This window comes from Alexandromys fortis, unplaced genomic scaffold, assembly GCF_014885135.2.
Source record: "Alexandromys fortis isolate MF-2015 unplaced genomic scaffold, M_Fortis_MF-2015_v1.1 scaffold_6, whole genome shotgun sequence".
Taxonomy (NCBI): Eukaryota; Metazoa; Chordata; class Mammalia; order Rodentia; family Cricetidae; genus Alexandromys; species Alexandromys fortis.
This window is the reverse complement of record NW_026067902.1, coordinates 25,732,584-25,749,632: the sequence shown is the minus strand read 5'-3', so window position 1 is coordinate 25,749,632 and position 17,049 is coordinate 25,732,584. Positions and strand designations below refer to the sequence as shown.

General features: G+C 40.6%; 1 protein-coding gene across 14 annotated transcripts in view; it reads right to left on the bottom strand.

Annotated features, from left to right (window-relative positions):
• Positions 1-17,049, bottom strand: part of Ryr3 (ryanodine receptor 3) — a 528,284-nt gene that overhangs the window by 226,925 nt on the left and 284,310 nt on the right. For all 14 annotated transcript variants that reach the window (XR_007590437.1, XR_007590438.1, XR_007590440.1 and 11 more), the window contains exon 19: positions 10,347-10,539. Coding sequence is in view for 8 of the 14 variants with exons in the window: in XM_050134439.1 (XP_049990396.1) it covers positions 10,347-10,539 (193 nt within the window). In the remaining 6 variants the exon portion in view is untranslated. The remainder of the gene's footprint in view (positions 1-10,346; positions 10,540-17,049) is intronic.

Genomic DNA, 17,049 nt, shown 5'->3' with positions numbered 1-17,049 from the left:
AGGGGAGAGGAAGGGGGGGGGAAAGGGAGACGGGGAGGGAAATGGGAGGCGGGGAGGAGGCGGAAATCTTTTTTTTTTCAATAAAAAAATTATATTTAAAAAAAAAAGACCAATGGCTGAGCCTCCACCACTCACACCTGACTTTGCCCTGGGGATTCAATTCTAAGCAGCATTTCCAGTGCTCCTAGGATAACAAAAGCAGGATTTCGAGAAGCTAAATTGGTTAATTACCAGCGAGGAGGCATGCCATGGGATAAGGAAGGGGTCTGTAAGAAGGGGTACGTGACATAACTCGGAGAAGGAGGTGGCTTCAAGAGATGGCATCAAGAAAGGACTCTGCAGAGAAGCCAAAGCACTAAAGATGTGGAGGAAGAGGGTCTCAGAAGAGAGACACGTGCAAAGGCCCCGAATTGGAAAAGAATTTAAGTGGTGCTATGGATGAGGACACTATCAACCTGAGGAATGGGAGAAGAAGTATGGGGGACGGGACTGCACGCAGCAGTGTGTATGCCTCGGCGAGGCGTTTGGCTTTATTCTAGATAGGAAACTGATCATGGGGTTTAAAGTGGGAAAATACAGTATTCTCCCAGCACTCCTTTGTAGATAGGTCTGGAGACCAATTAGCAAGCGCTTGAAACCGTCACAGGGAGAGGAGGGTAGTTTGGACCAAGGTGATCTAAATGGCCAGACGCCAGTTTTGTTTTGGCATCAGGACTGGTGGGAACTGCTGGCGTGTCAGGTGGATGTGCGGAGGGGTTGATGTAAGTGGAGGAAGGTTATAATTAAGCAAAGCTTTCACAACAGGACATTTTGCACTAGGCATCACTTCCTTTAATTAGAGCATTCTGGGAGGGGAGCCATGTAAGAAAAATTCCATAATTGCAATTGTGGAAATATCCTAATTAGGAATCTGGAAAATAAAAATCCCTCCGAGTAAGAAATGTCAATTTTTTTCCCTTTCCAATAAGAACACATTATTGAAATGGCCTTTTATAAAATGCTGTTTAAATTAATTACAGAAATCATGCAGAGGCTCCCACTTCTCTATTTTAAAGCACGAAGCAACAATGGTATAGAATTAGAACCACAATTGCCCCTAGGAGTGTGCCTACCCAAGATGTTATGCAATAGGGAATGATTTATGTGTATCGAGAATATGAGCAATGACGTTAAAATGAAATTGAGTCATTAGGCTGTAGTGTTTCTAATTTAGTGAACCTTCTGGAAGTAATGACTAAACCACAAATTTATTTGATGAGAATTTCCCAGTTCAGTTGAATCTATCAGATTGTGCCATTGGCATGCTGAATGTATAGGATAGAGGGGGATTTGTCTGAGTGAAGAAATAGTAAGGCAAGTTACCAGCTCCTCCCTTCCCACCGAGGATCCTTTCTGTAAGTTCATTAGACTGAGAGCTTATGAAGCAAGAGTGTTGGTTCCTTGCTACTGTATGGATTACAGAAACACATAAATGGTCTGTCATGTGGCTTTCTAGCAAGTTAGCTAGACTTAATTATTCATAAACACTCTTGCCAGTTAAGTCTAGTTCTGAAATTTTTCTTGTGTTTTAAAATACACTGGCTAGACAACAAATCAAGTCTGGTCAGCTTCTGTGTAGTATTTAAAGAGAACAATGCTTTCTGGTTTTATGCCTCATTATTAAAATGAGAAAGATGATTTGGTTATAAGCTGTATCTCCTGTAATGGGCACAAGAATTGTAAAATGTGAAATTAATACGGGCAGAAAGGAGTGCTTATTGCTGACGGGGGCACTCCTCTTCGTATGCTGTGCTTCACTGGGCAGAAGACAAGGCAGTGTACTGCTTCTGAAGTCTGGCTGGATGAGAGCCCCTGCCTCCCAGCAGGTGGGGCTGGATAGGCACTGGCCCAAGGCTACCCTCCAGCTGTCTGCCCTCCTTTCACTGCCCAGGAACAACCTGACAGAGCCTGTGGGAAGGGATCCAACAAACCGCTTCCAATGCTGGAGGATGGGACTTTATCTGTCCCTGTGGATACAGACTGAGCTCAAAGAAATGACATGTGATAACATGTTAAGTTTGACTAGAACCATCAGAAGGATAGAAAATGTCCCAAACCTACTTCAACTATGGAATCTTTATTTATTGTTCTGGAAATATAGACTGAACCCATAACTCTGTACATGCTAGGCAACTATTCTTGAATTGAGTTATACCCCCAGACTGAAGTACAGTGTTGATGAGGGTTATCTAAGTTTTGCAAGAAGTTCAAAGGCAGACTTATGAATGCATCATTTAGAATCCCAGTATCTTTATACTCTAGAGAAAAATGTTCAGTCAAATTTGCAGATTACAGCACAAACAATCATGAAGATAGTTCTATCAGCCTCAGATCACATTGATCTACATGTAGAGGAGGGAAAGACCCTCTTAGAGAGAACTGCAGGGGACTGAGAAGTTTGTCCATACATCCGAAGCTGCCTGATGGGAACTTCTCAGAAGCAGGTCAGCATCCCCTGGAGTTTGTTGGGGTAAAGAGCAGTCAGCAAGAAATGGCCGAAAAGTAGATGGTCTTTTGATTAGAGTGGTGCCAGAGTCTAGCCCCTGGAAGGACAAATACAGGTTTCACAGAAGAGCATGTCATCATTCTTCACTCAAGGACATCTGCCCAGAAAGGTGAGTGGCAGAGCAGAGGTCAGAAGCCCACTGCTGGGGAAGGTGGACTGGGAGTGGGATGAAATGAAGGAAGACACGGGGTATGGCTATGACAAAGATCATGGAAGAAGGGTCCAGCATTCAGCTCACTAAAAAAAAATCTACAAATGGACCTCACTGGTGAAAGAGGTAACAGTTATAATGAATGCTACCCAATGGTACAGGGCTACATGACCACTGTACCAATTCGATAGCTCATAACAATTCCTAAATAAATGTCTCTGAGACCAAGAGAGTTCTGAAACAGAAGCTGGCTGACTGGGTAGGGGCAGCTCCCTGAGAGGCTAACCTGGACTCTCTCTGGCTTACTGGGTAGGGACAGCTCCCTGAGAGGCTAGCCTAGACTCTCGCTGGCTTATTGGGTAGGGACAGCTCCCTGAGAGGCTAACCTGGACTCTCGCTGGCTTACTGGATAGGGGCAGCTCCTTGAGAGGCTAGCCTGGACTCTCTCTGGCTTACTGAGTAGGGGAAGCTCCTGAGAGAACAGCCTGGACTCTCACTGCAGGGCTAAACTGGTTGAGCTTTTGACTCTTCACTGCTACAACTCTATTTTATAATCAAAAGGTTGAAGGTTTTAAATCATGGACCTCAGTATTTTTATTCCTGACAGAAACAATAAAAAGCTTACAGTATCCATCCAAGAACTCATTCAGGGTCAGAAGTCCAGAACTTGAATTTCCAGGTGTAGAAATTGAAATTTCATGTACCTCTCTGTTTTTCTCAATAAATTCCTTATTGGACACTTAATCTTGACCTTAATAAAAAAAACTCTCCCTCATTCACAAGTGAGAACATAAAATTGAAAAGTAAATTTCTTTTTCTTTAGGTTCTTTTCCCCTGCCCTCTGGTTTCCATCAAATTTCTCAGCTTTTACCAACCGTTAAGTTGAGAATTCAAGAATAGTGTTCATTAGAATGAGTTGTTCTTTATCTTCATATTTTTCCCTACAGATTTTAAAATTGTTTTCATAGGAATTTAGACTGCTTTGACATCCTAAGTCACTCCAGTAAGAATAGCTAAGAAAATAAAATAAAACAACAACAACAACAACAACAACAAGAGTTTCTGGTGAGAATGTGGGGAAAGGTGAACCCTTATTCACTGCTGGTGAGACTGTAAACCACAATGGAGCAAGTGTGGTGATTTCTCAAAGCACCTAAAATAGAACCATATGACCCAGCTATTCCACTCTTGGGTATATATATGACTGGAAACCAACTAATTCAGAAATGCTTGAATTCTGCATTTATTTTTACACTATTTACAAATACCCAGGAAACTGTTGGTTGAGAAAAACATATATATTTCCTTTATGCAGCCATAAAGAAAAGAATGAAATCATGACTTTCCAAGAAAGTAGATACAAGCAGAAATCATTATGTTAAGTGAAATAAGCCAGACTCAGAAGAAAAATATTGAATGCTTTCTCTTACATACGGAGCATAGATTTAAAATTATGTATGTGCATATGTATGTATATGCCTAGATCTACCTATTATCTATCTATCTATCTATCTATCTATCTATCTATCTATCTATCTATCATCTACAATCTTGTCAATTGTCTAATCTCTTCCACTAAAGCACTTGTGCCATTTTCTGAGGTTCTTCCGAGAATTCCGATATTATGAAAATTTCTTTCTCTTCCTAAGGAGTTTACAAAGATAACGATTCATTTATCTCAGAGATAAGCAAGTGTTTCAGTCATAGCCTCCTGGAAATAAAAATACTGGAAAGTGTCAGGGGAAGTTTTATTTGCTTGTCAAATTTTGGGACGAAGGGAAATGACACCGAAAAAGCCCTGGTAGCATTTACAATTTCATCTTGGAGACTTTTGCCTGTTAATTTGCAGAGCAATGTGGATTCCTCCTGTCAGGTTTGAAAGACTGATCCGTGAATAAAAACACTGTAAAAATGAAGACAGAGCTTTGCTATTCTAAAACACAGTGCCTAGTTTCCCCTTCGTCACGCTACTCTGTTATCCTCCACAGCTGCCTAGCAAGCATGGAGGCACTCTAATCTTCCCAGATGTCTCAGTCTCACAGTCATTATTTCATCCCTCTGAAAGAGCTGGGGTAGCGGCCCAAAGGAAAAACGTACACAGGTCAAGAGGGGATTGTTAGCTAGCTTTTGATGACCTGAGTCTAATTCCTATATCAGGATTCATAACTGCATCTTTAGTCTGTAATGCCAAGAATGGAGAACAATGTGAGTTATGGACAGTCTTCTCATTCATATTTCTTACTGGCTTGCATGTGATGAAGTCCAGGGCAATCGAGCCAACACTCATCTTGTTCTCTGCAGCAGTAAATTTATCTCAGCAATAGCTTCCACAGCATTGACCACAGCAAGCTGGAAATAGCTAAGCTGTCGGTTACCTGAATCTTAGCCAAGTCTGGTGGATACCAGTGGAAACAAACAGCAGCTACAGACACCAACTGATTTTGTTTTTTATTAATTAGACAAGGCTAATGCAACAGTTATATAAGATGATTAAATACATCTAATGGGAATGTCTAGCCGCAAAACGTATTTTACTAGAGTAAATAACTCAACTTTTTTTTTTAGAACAAAAAGACCACCCCAAGTTCACTATCTACTCTGGCCTTTTGTATAACGCTGTCTTGTTGCTTCATGCTCTGGTGCTATTTACAGGGGAGGGACGAGGGTGATGTCATCTTTTTACAAAAGCTTCTTGGCATCAAAATAATTGGAAGTTTTGGATGGGCTCCAAGGTACACATGCCCATCTTCCATTCTGTATTGACTAGGGTTGTCACTACCACATTATGGCACTAGTAACACTACCCACAAACCGGCCAAAGCGAGAAGGCAACTAGAGCAGTATATTCATAACAGTTAGGGAAGGGAACACATATTGATTTGTGAATCTTGTCAGTAATTACGCGTGCGGCCTTTGACTTCACGAGGGGTAAATCTAATTGAAAAAGATTTTTGCTCTTTGTGCACTTTGCTCTTCCACGGTTGCTGGCAGGGACATCCTAATCAGGTGTAATTAATGGCATTATTTGCAATGATACAAATAATAATTTAAAAAATTCAAGAGTATGACCTCATTAAAGATCACTGAGTGGAAGGTAATGGGATTATAGAAGAGAAATCTAATTTAAAAACTACACACAAATTAAAAATGAATATGGGAAACAATTCTGAAGGCTCCTGCGTTGGGAAATGTGACTTTCTTCCTGGGCGGGCACACTACCTTACTTCTCTCTTGGAGAACTACCATAGACGCCAGCACATGTTTTAATAATATGGTGTGAAATGGGAATTTAAATATTAAAAAGTATATGTTACGTGTGCTACTTTTCAGTATATTTTAATTAGCCTAGAGTTAATATCCTGGCCTCTCTTTGCATAACTGGACTAACTCAGGACACGAAGTGTCATGTTTTAGCACCAAACTACGCTTCACAAGTTGGTGTAAAAGTGTCGGTTTATTGAAGCCATCCACTGAATAACTGAAAAGAGCCAGCTGACTGCTCACCAGTACAAGACCAGCACTAACCTGGAGCAAAGACGCCGTCTGATGATGCATTTCAGAAACATGCATGTGGGAATGGGGCTTCTACCTCTCTGTGATCATACCCTCTCAAGAGACCCAGAGACAGAAGTTGCCCAGTGCTGACCGTGTTCTTAGGGACAGGGTCAGGTGACACCGAGATACAGTTCCTCAGCACGCCATCTGTTCAGGTGCTATGAGTAAAAGTGCCCAGATCTAAGCTGTTGGCTCTTGAAGCCAGCACATCTAAACTCTTCCAATTTGTTAAATTCTCTCACTGAACAGAGCAGTGTTCATCCTGTAACTTTACTTCTTTGTTAACTGTGTGCTACGTGATCTGCTGAAAGAGAGATGAGATTCTAGAAATATCTCTAAGTATGGATGGCATTCAGTGACCTATGCCTTTACCTGTTCTGAAGTTCCTGGTTAAGAGACGATTCCAAAGCAAGGTCCACCCAAACCAAATACAAATCACAGACATGGAAACCCTATTTCATTACTTTGAAGGAGTTCGAATGGGTGAAATAATGATTAAGAATTTTTAAACTAGGAGATGGCTCAGTGAGTGAAGTGTGAAGTGAGCCAGCCTGATGACCCGAGTTTAGATCTCAGCATCTGCTAAAGGCTGCTCTAGAAGCCCAAGCATCTTTAATCCCAGCGTTTCCCAACTAGGAGATAGAACAGGAAGATGGGGGAATCAGTAAAAACTTGCAGGCTAGCTAAGCAATCAGCAGAAAAAAAAGAGAACCTGTCTCAAACAAGGTGAAAGGTGAGGACTGATATAACACCTGAGGTTGTCCTCTGGCGTCTGTACACTGTGGCATGCATGTGCTCACATTCAGATTCACATACACATGAACACACAGGTCATACAAGCAAACACACATACAAATAATTATGAAGTTTGCAAAAGTAGATGTAATGCAAAATACTTGGAAAAAATTAATTGTAGCAGATTGGAGGAGACAGTCTCTTTGAAAATTTGAATTTACACAACTCCTCATACTCCACATGCTCAAGGATCACGGTGGGAGGGGCTCTGGGAAGATTAGAAGAATCAAAGGTGATGGGTGACTTCAGTGAGACTGCACTGCTTGCGTAGGACGGTGCTATCGTATCACAGTGGCTGTGACTCAATACCTGAGCAAGATAGGGGAGTGGGGGCAAGTGACATTTCTAGCTGAGGAGGATTGGCAACTGATGACTGCTGGGAAAGAGAGTGCATGTTTTCTTCAAGAACACGGCTCCTGGAAGGCTAACCATGATCTAGTAATAGCTCTACACTCATGCACATATAAGCAGTACTAAATGGGCTCAGTAATTTAAAAACAATACATACAACATGGGCAGGAGTTGGAGGGGAGGGAATAGGCTTTTATTTCATCAAAAGCACATCATATACCTAAATGAAAATCTCAAACAATAAAAATTTTAACAAAAATATGTTTATTAAAAGTGTTAAATTAAATATTAATAAATACATATTTTTTAAAATAAAGATCTAAATGTTTTCACAAGTGAGATCTTAGGAAGTAAGTTATCTTTCTCTCTGCAAATAATCTAAAGCCAGTGAGTGGTACTGGTCAAAAAAGAACAGATCGGGGAAATTGTTGAGGATGGACTGAGGCCAAAAGCCACCCAGACAAATGTGGTTCTAGGCGCTGACCATTCAGGGTCACCTGTTTCTCCAGAGCAGGTTCTGGGCTAGCATGACCCTGGTGTGGCTTGCTGCGTTAGTGTCTCTGCTCCCAGGGACTGGAGCTGGGAAGAGGTGCACTGTGACTTACCCTCAGTTCCTCCGGACTGCTAGAGGGACTTGGCTCTAATCCGTTCTTATCTCCCTTTGAAAATAAATGAACGCGTCTGGCTTTGTTCAGCACTTCATGAAGTGGTTCTGTTCTGAAAGTCCTACCCTGGGGCTGCGCAGTGCCTGTTTTTCACTCCTCTCAAGGCTCCCGTTGTCACCCTTGCTCCCACTGCACTGTTCCATGGCATCCACGGATACAGGCATGATTGCAACTGTAACTCCTAGGTCCTGCTCAGTCAGTTGTGAGCTCTTTAAAATACAAAGCTCGAGAATGGAATGGCTGAGACGGTTTTGGGAAAGAGGCTTCTTGTGGGGTCTTGACTTACAGATATTTACATGTGTAAGAAGACAAGAGAGTTAAAACAGCATTCATTTGATACGAAGAAAGAGTGAGGCAGAAGAGTGAATACAACAGTAAGCAGTGGGATATAGGAAAATGCATGCATATTCATGTCCAAGTTAATGCCAACTCTATATAAAAAAAATAATAATAATATCTTTGAGTGGTACTATTTTGGGTTCTTATGATTTTGACTTACATTAAATTAAAAAGGGGGAAATAGGACAAAAATTAAGCATAAAAGGTAAATTATAAATTGGAAAAATATTAAAGGCATAGAAAACAGATTATTAGTCTTAAATATAACTTGATTAACAATAAAACCATCCAAAATTATTATCAGAAAGGAAGAACATAAAACCAGCAAAAGTACGGTGGAGAAAGAAACAATAAAATTAGTGTGGATTCAATCAGTTGGGCATTCTCATATGTTGCTTTATTTTTTGGATGTGCTTATGTTTTCACATGTGTGTGCTGTCCACATACTTATGTGTATACAAATAAATGGAGGTCAGAGGGCAACCTTAGGTGCTTTTCCTTAGGCATCATTGCCTCTTTTTGAGACAGGGTCTCTCACTGGCCTTGGATTTGCTGAGTACACTGGGCTGGCTGGTCCAGTGATCCTCAGGGATCTGGTCATCTTCCCCTCTCAGCACCAATCTTACAATTCATGCATTCTCTTATCTTAGTTTTCTATATGTTCTTGGTATTGAATGGAAGTATTTTCGTGCATAACTTAACAATCTTCCCAGCTCCCCAAATAGTGTCACTTTAAATGATATCACAGGCTCAGATATTTTATTTGGGCTTTGGAATTCATAAACATTCAAAAAAGAAAGATTGTGTGTAGCATGCACACGTCTCAAACAGAACCGCCAGTCAGAGGAGAAGCAGTATCCAATATTCAGACATACTAATGTCTCTTCCATTAAACATACCAACAGCCATAGGAATTATGCTGCCAAATATTGAAAACTAGGTGAATTTCTATTGATGACAGCTTTGCTACATCTTGATTTCAGGTTAGATTTGATGCCAAATGTATCCTGAACAAATCTGTGGTTTTCAAAGAAACATAGACTTTGCAATTATTGATAAGAAGTTCCTAACAGTTTGTGCAATTTTTTTTCTAAAAATCAACTTGGCCACATCATTATAAATTTTGGATCTTAAAATATAATACAATTTCCCCTTTTTCTGAGAGGGAGAAAATAGCAGTGCAGAACAAGAGTTATATGCCGGGACGTCTGCAGTAATGCTATCTGTAGCAATAGAAGTAGAATTCGCACGAAAACATCACAGTAAAATAACGGCTATATTATGAGGAAGTGAAATAAAGAGAGATTATGTGACCATAAAAATAATTTCGGGGGTACCTAATGAGTCAGGAAAAGGCTCATTACTTATTTCTGAGTGAAAAATTATACTTCACATTCGCAGTGACTGCAATTTAGAAAGTATACACACATTTGCAGCAAAAAAGATGAATATAACAAAATATTCACAGTGAATATAGCCAAGAATTAGAATTGAAGGTGAGCTGAGTGGTGGAGGCAGATGGATCTCTGAGTTTAAGGCCAGCCTGGTCCATTGTGAGTTTCAGGACAGATAGGGCTACACAGAGAAACCCTGTCTAGAAAAACCAAAAAAAGTGACTTTTACTGCAATCTTTGTATTTATTTCTTTCAAGGTTTTCATAAAGAGCATGTATTGTTCTTATAACTATTGATTTTTGTCCCTAGGATTTCTCATACATTTTATCTGAGTATATAAAACAGCTCCTATAGGAGGAATCTATGTAGTAAGTAGGTGAAGGGATGAGTTTGGTTGCCTCTTGCCCTTTAGCCATCACTTTCTTGGAAGAAATTTGGCTTTTGAGAAGAAACCCTAAAAGAAATTATTGGTTCTTCCACTCACAAGGGTGATGGCGAAGTTTTAAAGCGGGGTCATAGCTATTTTCCAGGAAATTACAGCCATCACTTACTTGACACCAGCTGAAAAGCTCATCACAGGGAAGAAGAGTCCATCTGTGTTGAAATTCTCAAACATCCCCTGCACAGGTTGCCCGTTGATTCGGAAAGAAATGCTGGGTACTCCAAGGTCAAGGCAGCAGCTCACCACATCATCTGACTTCAGCAGATGCTGGTTGATGGAGGCCACAGCTCTGGGTATCCGGCCTGGTGAGTAGAGAACAGAAATAAAACTGTGGGTCCCCGGAGGCATGCATCTGGTAGACAGACAAAGTTAGAGGATTCTACTGGAGAAGAGAAACCTAACAAGCATGCAGTATAAGAAGGGTTCAGGATATGCTACCGTAGTGGAAATGCAAGTCATTACTGCATGAGATAAGAGAGAGGAAACTTATCTCCTAAGCCGATGAGTGGATAGACACCATGCTTGATGTGAACTGAGTCTCAGAGGCTCTCTAAAGCTACTAAGAATAAGAACGATGAGGAGTGAGTCTTCTGGGCATGTGCTAAGACTACCCTGGGGCCAGAAGTAATGGACAGATGACCTTTACTAAGTGGAAGTCGTGGATGTAAGTGTATACACATTTAGTCACAGGCAAGAGAAGGTCTTGCTCTCTTCTGCTTTCTCAGAAAGATATGGACACTGTTGGAAAAGCCAGGAGAGAGGACTGAATCCCCTCTAGCCAGGAAACCACACAATAAGGTCTGACTGCTTGAAATAGCTTTATTCAGATGAGGAGGAAAAAACACATTGTCATTTATATCTGCATTAGTGCTTATGAAATGTTTTTCTTCTTCACAAAATGATTCAAGACTTCTGACCTAAAATAGTGAGAAAATATCTTGTTTTCCGGTGTTATTATCATCCTGATTCCCATCCTTCTCTTGGGTTTCTGTTTCTACTGGGAACAGAAGAGCAGACAGGGAGAAGTTTGAAATTAATATAGGGTTTCAGGAATAAGAGAAAGACATCTTTTTTCCTAATTGTATAATTACTGTGTGTTCATTATAAACATTAACCATTATGTAGAAAAGTAAGAAAAAGAAAAATGTAACTCCACAATGCAGCGAATGAGTGATTTTGGAATGCTGGCCCTCAACAGGACATCGTATCAAGACCCTGCAAGACTCAAGGAACATCACAAAGAGGGTCCTAAAGAAGATAGGAGGAGCCGGGTGGTGGTGGTGCACGCCTTTAATCCCAGCACTCGGGAGGCAGAGGCAGGTGGATCTCTTTGAGTTAGAGGCCAGCCTGGTCTACAAAAGCTAGTTCCAGGACAGGCTCCAAAGCTACAGAGAAACCCTGTCTCAAAAAACCAAAGGGGGAAAAAAAGGAGACAGGAAGAATAGGTTGCAGAGGAGGGCTGTGAAATGGAGTCCCCTCGACAGAACAATTCATGAGATTATGGCAGTTGTGGATGTCTATTCATGACTTAAGTGGGATTGAACCTCTCACCATTTCCTCAAGTGTAGGGGGTAGTGATGAAACCCCACTTCTCACTCACATAATAAAGGCAATATATAGCAAGCCAATAGCCAACATCAAATTATATGGAGAGAAACAAAGTGATTTTACTAAAACCAGGAGCAAGACAAAGATGTCCACTCTCTCCATATCTATTAAATATAGTCCTAGCTAGGGTAATAAGACAACAAAAAGAGATCAAGGGGGATACAAATTAGAAAGGAAGAAGTCAAACTTTTACTATTTGCTGAAGATATGATAGTATACATAAGTGACCACAGAAAGTCTACCAGGGAACTCCTACAGTTGATAAATACTTTCAATAAGGTGGCAGGATACAAGAGTAACTCAAAAAAATCAGTATCCTTCATATATACAGATGATAAATGGACTGAGAAAGAAATCAGAGAAATATCACCCTTCACAATAGCCACAGCAACAAAAAATAGCTTGGGGGTAACAAGTGAAAGACCTATATGATAAGACCTTTAAGTCTTTGAAGAATGAAAATGCAGAAGATATCAGAAAAATGGAAAGACCTCCCATGCTCTTGGATAGGTAGGATTAAAAAATAGTAAAATGGAAATATTATTAAAAGCAATGTACAGATTCAATGCAATATCCATCAAAATCCCAGCACAACTTTTCACAGACTTTGAAAGAACAATACTAAATTTCATATGGAGAAACAAAATCCCCAGGTTAGCCAAAACAACCCTGTACAATAAAGGAACATCTGGAAGCATCACTATCCCTGACTTCAAGCACTATATTAGAGCTTCAGTAATGAAAGTAGCTACTATTAGTATAAAAAAGACAGGTGGACCAATGGAACTGAACCAAAGATCCTGATTTTAACCCACACACCTATGAACATCTGATTTTTGACAATGAAGCTAAAATATAAAATGGAAAAAAGAAAGCGTTTTCAACAAATGGTATTGGTATAACTGGATATCGACATATAGGAGAATGCAAACAGATCCATATCTATTGCCATGCACAAAACTCAAGTCCAAATGATCAAAGATATCAATATAAATCTATCCATACTGAACCTCATAGAAAAGAAAGTGGGAAATACTCTCAAACACATTGACACAGGATATCACTTTCTAAATATAACACCAGCAGCACAGACACTGAGAACAACAATTAACAAATGAGACTTCCTACAGTTAAGAAGCTTCTATAAAGCAAAGGACATGGTTAACAAGGAAAAACAGCTCCCTACAGAATGGGGAAAAGATCTTCACCAACCCCAAATCTGACAGAGGGTCAATCTCCAAAATACACAAAGAACTCAAGAAACTACATATCCAGCTATGAAATAATCCAATTTAAAAATGGTGAATGGACAGAATTAGAAAATTATTATGAGTGAGGGAGGTAACCTAGATCCAGAAAGACAAATATAGTATTTACTCACTCTTAAGTGGATACCAGGTATAAAGCAAAGGATAACAAGCCTAAGTCCACAACCCCAAAGAAGCTAGAACCCCCTTTCAGAAACAGATGGAAGCAGATGCAGAGTTTCACAACTAACCAGTGGGCCGAGCTCCAGATGAAGAGATGAAGAAGTGATACTATGAACAAAGGGGTCAAGACCACGATATAGAAACCCACAGAATCAGCTGACCCAAACTAGAGGGAGATCACTAACTCCAGACTGACAACTGGGAAACCTGCATGGGACTGAACTAGGTCCCCTGAGTACAGGCGACAATGGTGTGGCTTGGGATATATATATGTATATATGTATGTATATATATGTATATGTATATAGTCACTGGATCTAACTCTAATGCATTGCTGTGGAATTATGTTTTTATATACTAAATATTTGTCACTCATATTGGTTTAATAAAACATTGCTTGGCCAGTAGCCAGGCAGGAAGTATAAGTGGGGCAACCAGACTAAGAGAATTCTGGGAAGAGGAAAGGCAAAGACGCAGTCACTGTCCAGACACAGAGGAAAGAAAATAAGAATGTCTCACTGAGAAAATGTATTAAGTCACATGGCTAAACACAAACAAGAATTATGGGTTAATTTAAGTTGTAAGAGCTAGTTAATAATAAGCCTGAGCTAATAGGCCAAACAGTTTATAATTAATATAATTCTCTATGTTTCTTTGGGACTGAACGGCTGCAGGACTGGGTGGGGCAGAAACTTTCATTTACAAAAATGCATGACCTGACTTTGTGGAGGCCATTCTCTATGGAGAGATAACCTTGCTCAATGTAGGCACGATGGGGGGCTTGGTCCTGCCTAAACAAGGTGATGAGACAGGATTAGTTGACTTCGCAGGGGAAGTTTGCCCTCTGAGGAGTAGATCGAGGTTGGGTGAAGGGAAGGGGAGAGCCAGAGGAGAGGAGGGAGAGAAGCATAAATTGGTATGTAAAAAATAAATTAAACAAAATATGAAAGAAACTCAGAAAAACCTGCTCTGTTTTGTCTCACTTTTGCTTTCTGATTTTCCATTAAAATGGGTGTTACCAATAAAGTGTTTCCTTTTACATTATTTAGCATCCAGAAAATATTACTGATGAACAATTCCCAACACATCTGTGACTTGGGAACTGGAGAACAATGAAATGTGACTTTGGGCAGTAACTTTAAAGGCACCCAGAACATTGATAGATAAACATGAAGTTCTCAGGAATCATCGTCTTCGTAAACCTCTTATAAACCACAGTGAAACTTGCAGTGTCGAGCTGTGGCTTTACTGTCTACTCTTCCCCTCTCCTTCAAGTCCTCTGTGAGTTCTAGGTGGCACTGAGGGATAAGCAATCTTAGTGGTTGATACAGCCAGTGTCACTCTGCTGAAGAAAACTCCCTTCCCCAGCAACTATCAATTTCAAAATATAGCCCAGCTATGTTTGGTTCCCTGGGTTTAAGAGGGTCTTCTCCTTCCGCATTCTTGATAGCTGAGTTGACAGACATGTGTCACGCAGTCCAACTTCTACGTCTTATTCTAATTAAAGAAACAGTCTCTACAAAGTAAGCACTTTCGCAAGTGCCCCCCTCTTAATCAACAATTGTGGGCAAGGCTATTATTCTTCCCTTGACCCTTTTCACTGATAAAATGTTAGCATTGCAACTCTTTCCAGCTGCTACATCGATTGTTCCTTAATAAATATGTTACAGATCAGTTCCAGTCAGTGGCTTAATTTATGCACACAGATAACGGGAAAGTTAATCAACCTGCAAATTTCAATCTTGAGAAAAAGCAGAAATTTGGTCATGACTAGTTTCCAGTATCTCCCCCTCATCATCTTCCATCTTTCCCTAGAAGTGGAGTGTTATTTCCGTGCCATTTATTCATCGGGTAATTCCCTTCCCCAGCTGCCCCGAATTCCCTGCAGTCCTGGTGGGAGTCATTAACAGACTCCTTATTTCTTCAGCTGAAGCACAAGGTGATATATTTACCGGGAATTCCTCTTACAAGATAGATGTGTCCTGTGTGGGGCTAGAGCAGTCAGGATACAGCCTGGACTTAAGGAAGCATTGGGTTTCAGGGAGGGAGAGGGAAAAGTATAAATGTCACGGACACTGTCTTCTCTAAATTTCACCTGATGGTAGAGACTAAGGGATTGAGACCCTTGGACACAACTCTATAATTGAGACCCTTGATTACATCATGAAGTAGTATTACATCATGAAGTGTGTGTAATGCTCAAACTTACAATAAGCCTTTGCAAAGCTGAGTTGTTCTCACTTCTCCAACAAAACAGAGCCCCCACTAGAGATGATTAGTGTGACCTGGATCACTTAGCTTGCTTGCCCGCATAGGACATAGAATAGGATCAATGAAGAGCTGAACAGGAACAGCTATGGAATAATGAATGCAGTTATGATGTTTAGGTCCTGAAACACACAAAAGTGTGGCTCTTTTTGATGTACAGTGGTTAGTTTCTTTGCCTCTGGATCCACTGACGTTTTCATTCCCAAGTGTCTACAAATAGCTACCAGAGTTTCCTAAGTGCCTAAGCGTACTGTAGCATGGAAAAAGATGAAGTAAAGCTTTTCCTTTGAGAATGACTCATTTGCCTTTGAAACCAGAGTCCGATATGCTTCATCCACTCTGTGACTCATGTTCTCGCAGTCTCTATGCAGAGTCCTCTGCAGGTATGTAAGGTCTGGTTTCCTCTGAGCACGAAGACTTGGGGTGATAAGATGGTGGCCATTTAGTGGTCAGTGTGGAAATGGCTCCCAAGTGCAGCTCTTTCCGTCACTCACAGACTTCATCCTGCCATCCCAGGAGTTGCTGATATGTGTGAGCATCCTTCCGTTCCTACTCACAGTCATTCTCACTTCCCGGAAATAGTGTGTAGTATGTGGACACAACCCAAGCTAAAGGCTCCTACCATGCACCCTCAGACTCAGTGATCCCACAGCAGATCTTGGAGAATGAGGAAGGAAAGAGACATCTTCTGTGGGGAACTAGGGAAGGCGAACGAGAGAAAGACAAATTTCTTTCTGCTTAGTTCCCCCTCCTGACATTTTTCATCATGTTTGTCAGTTACACATTGTCGCTTGGAGCACGTAGAACCCGAGTAGACTTTTGTATTGTCCCCATCCCTCTCAATGGTCCAGGATACATAAAATGTACATATGAGTACATGTGTACAATAGCCCTAAAACTTTCAAACTGCATGCAAACAGCAGAAATAATGAGAAATTTCATCTTAACAAATTAAAAAATAATAACTACTTCAAGAAACATGCCATCAGAATCTCAGGTGACAGTGATTATTGATATCAAGCAGTTATGGTATTGTCTTTATGGTAGTTCTCAACCTGTGGGTCGTGACCCCTTTGGGGAGGGGTCAAAGATTCTTTCACAGCAATTGTCTAAGACCACTGAAAACACAGATCCTTACATTATGATTCATAAGAGTAGCAAACTTACAGTTATGAAGTAGCAATGAAAATAATTTTATGGTTGGGGTCACACAACATGAGGAACTGTCTTAAAGGGTCACAGCAGTAGGCAAGCTGAGAACCACTGGTTGAGGGGAAGGAGGAGAAGGTGCTGGGTATACAGTTCTCAGTTACACAAGAAACTTCAATACATAGTTTCATCTTGTAGAGAAATGTGTCTTTCATGCTGAAATTAAGGAAGACTGCATCACGGCTCCTCTATAAGAAGCATGCTCACTGTGCTTCTGTGAGACATTTTTATCAGGCATGTGCTATCACCAACTGCTGATTCTTAAGGAAATATAGACAATGCATGATTTGGACAAGT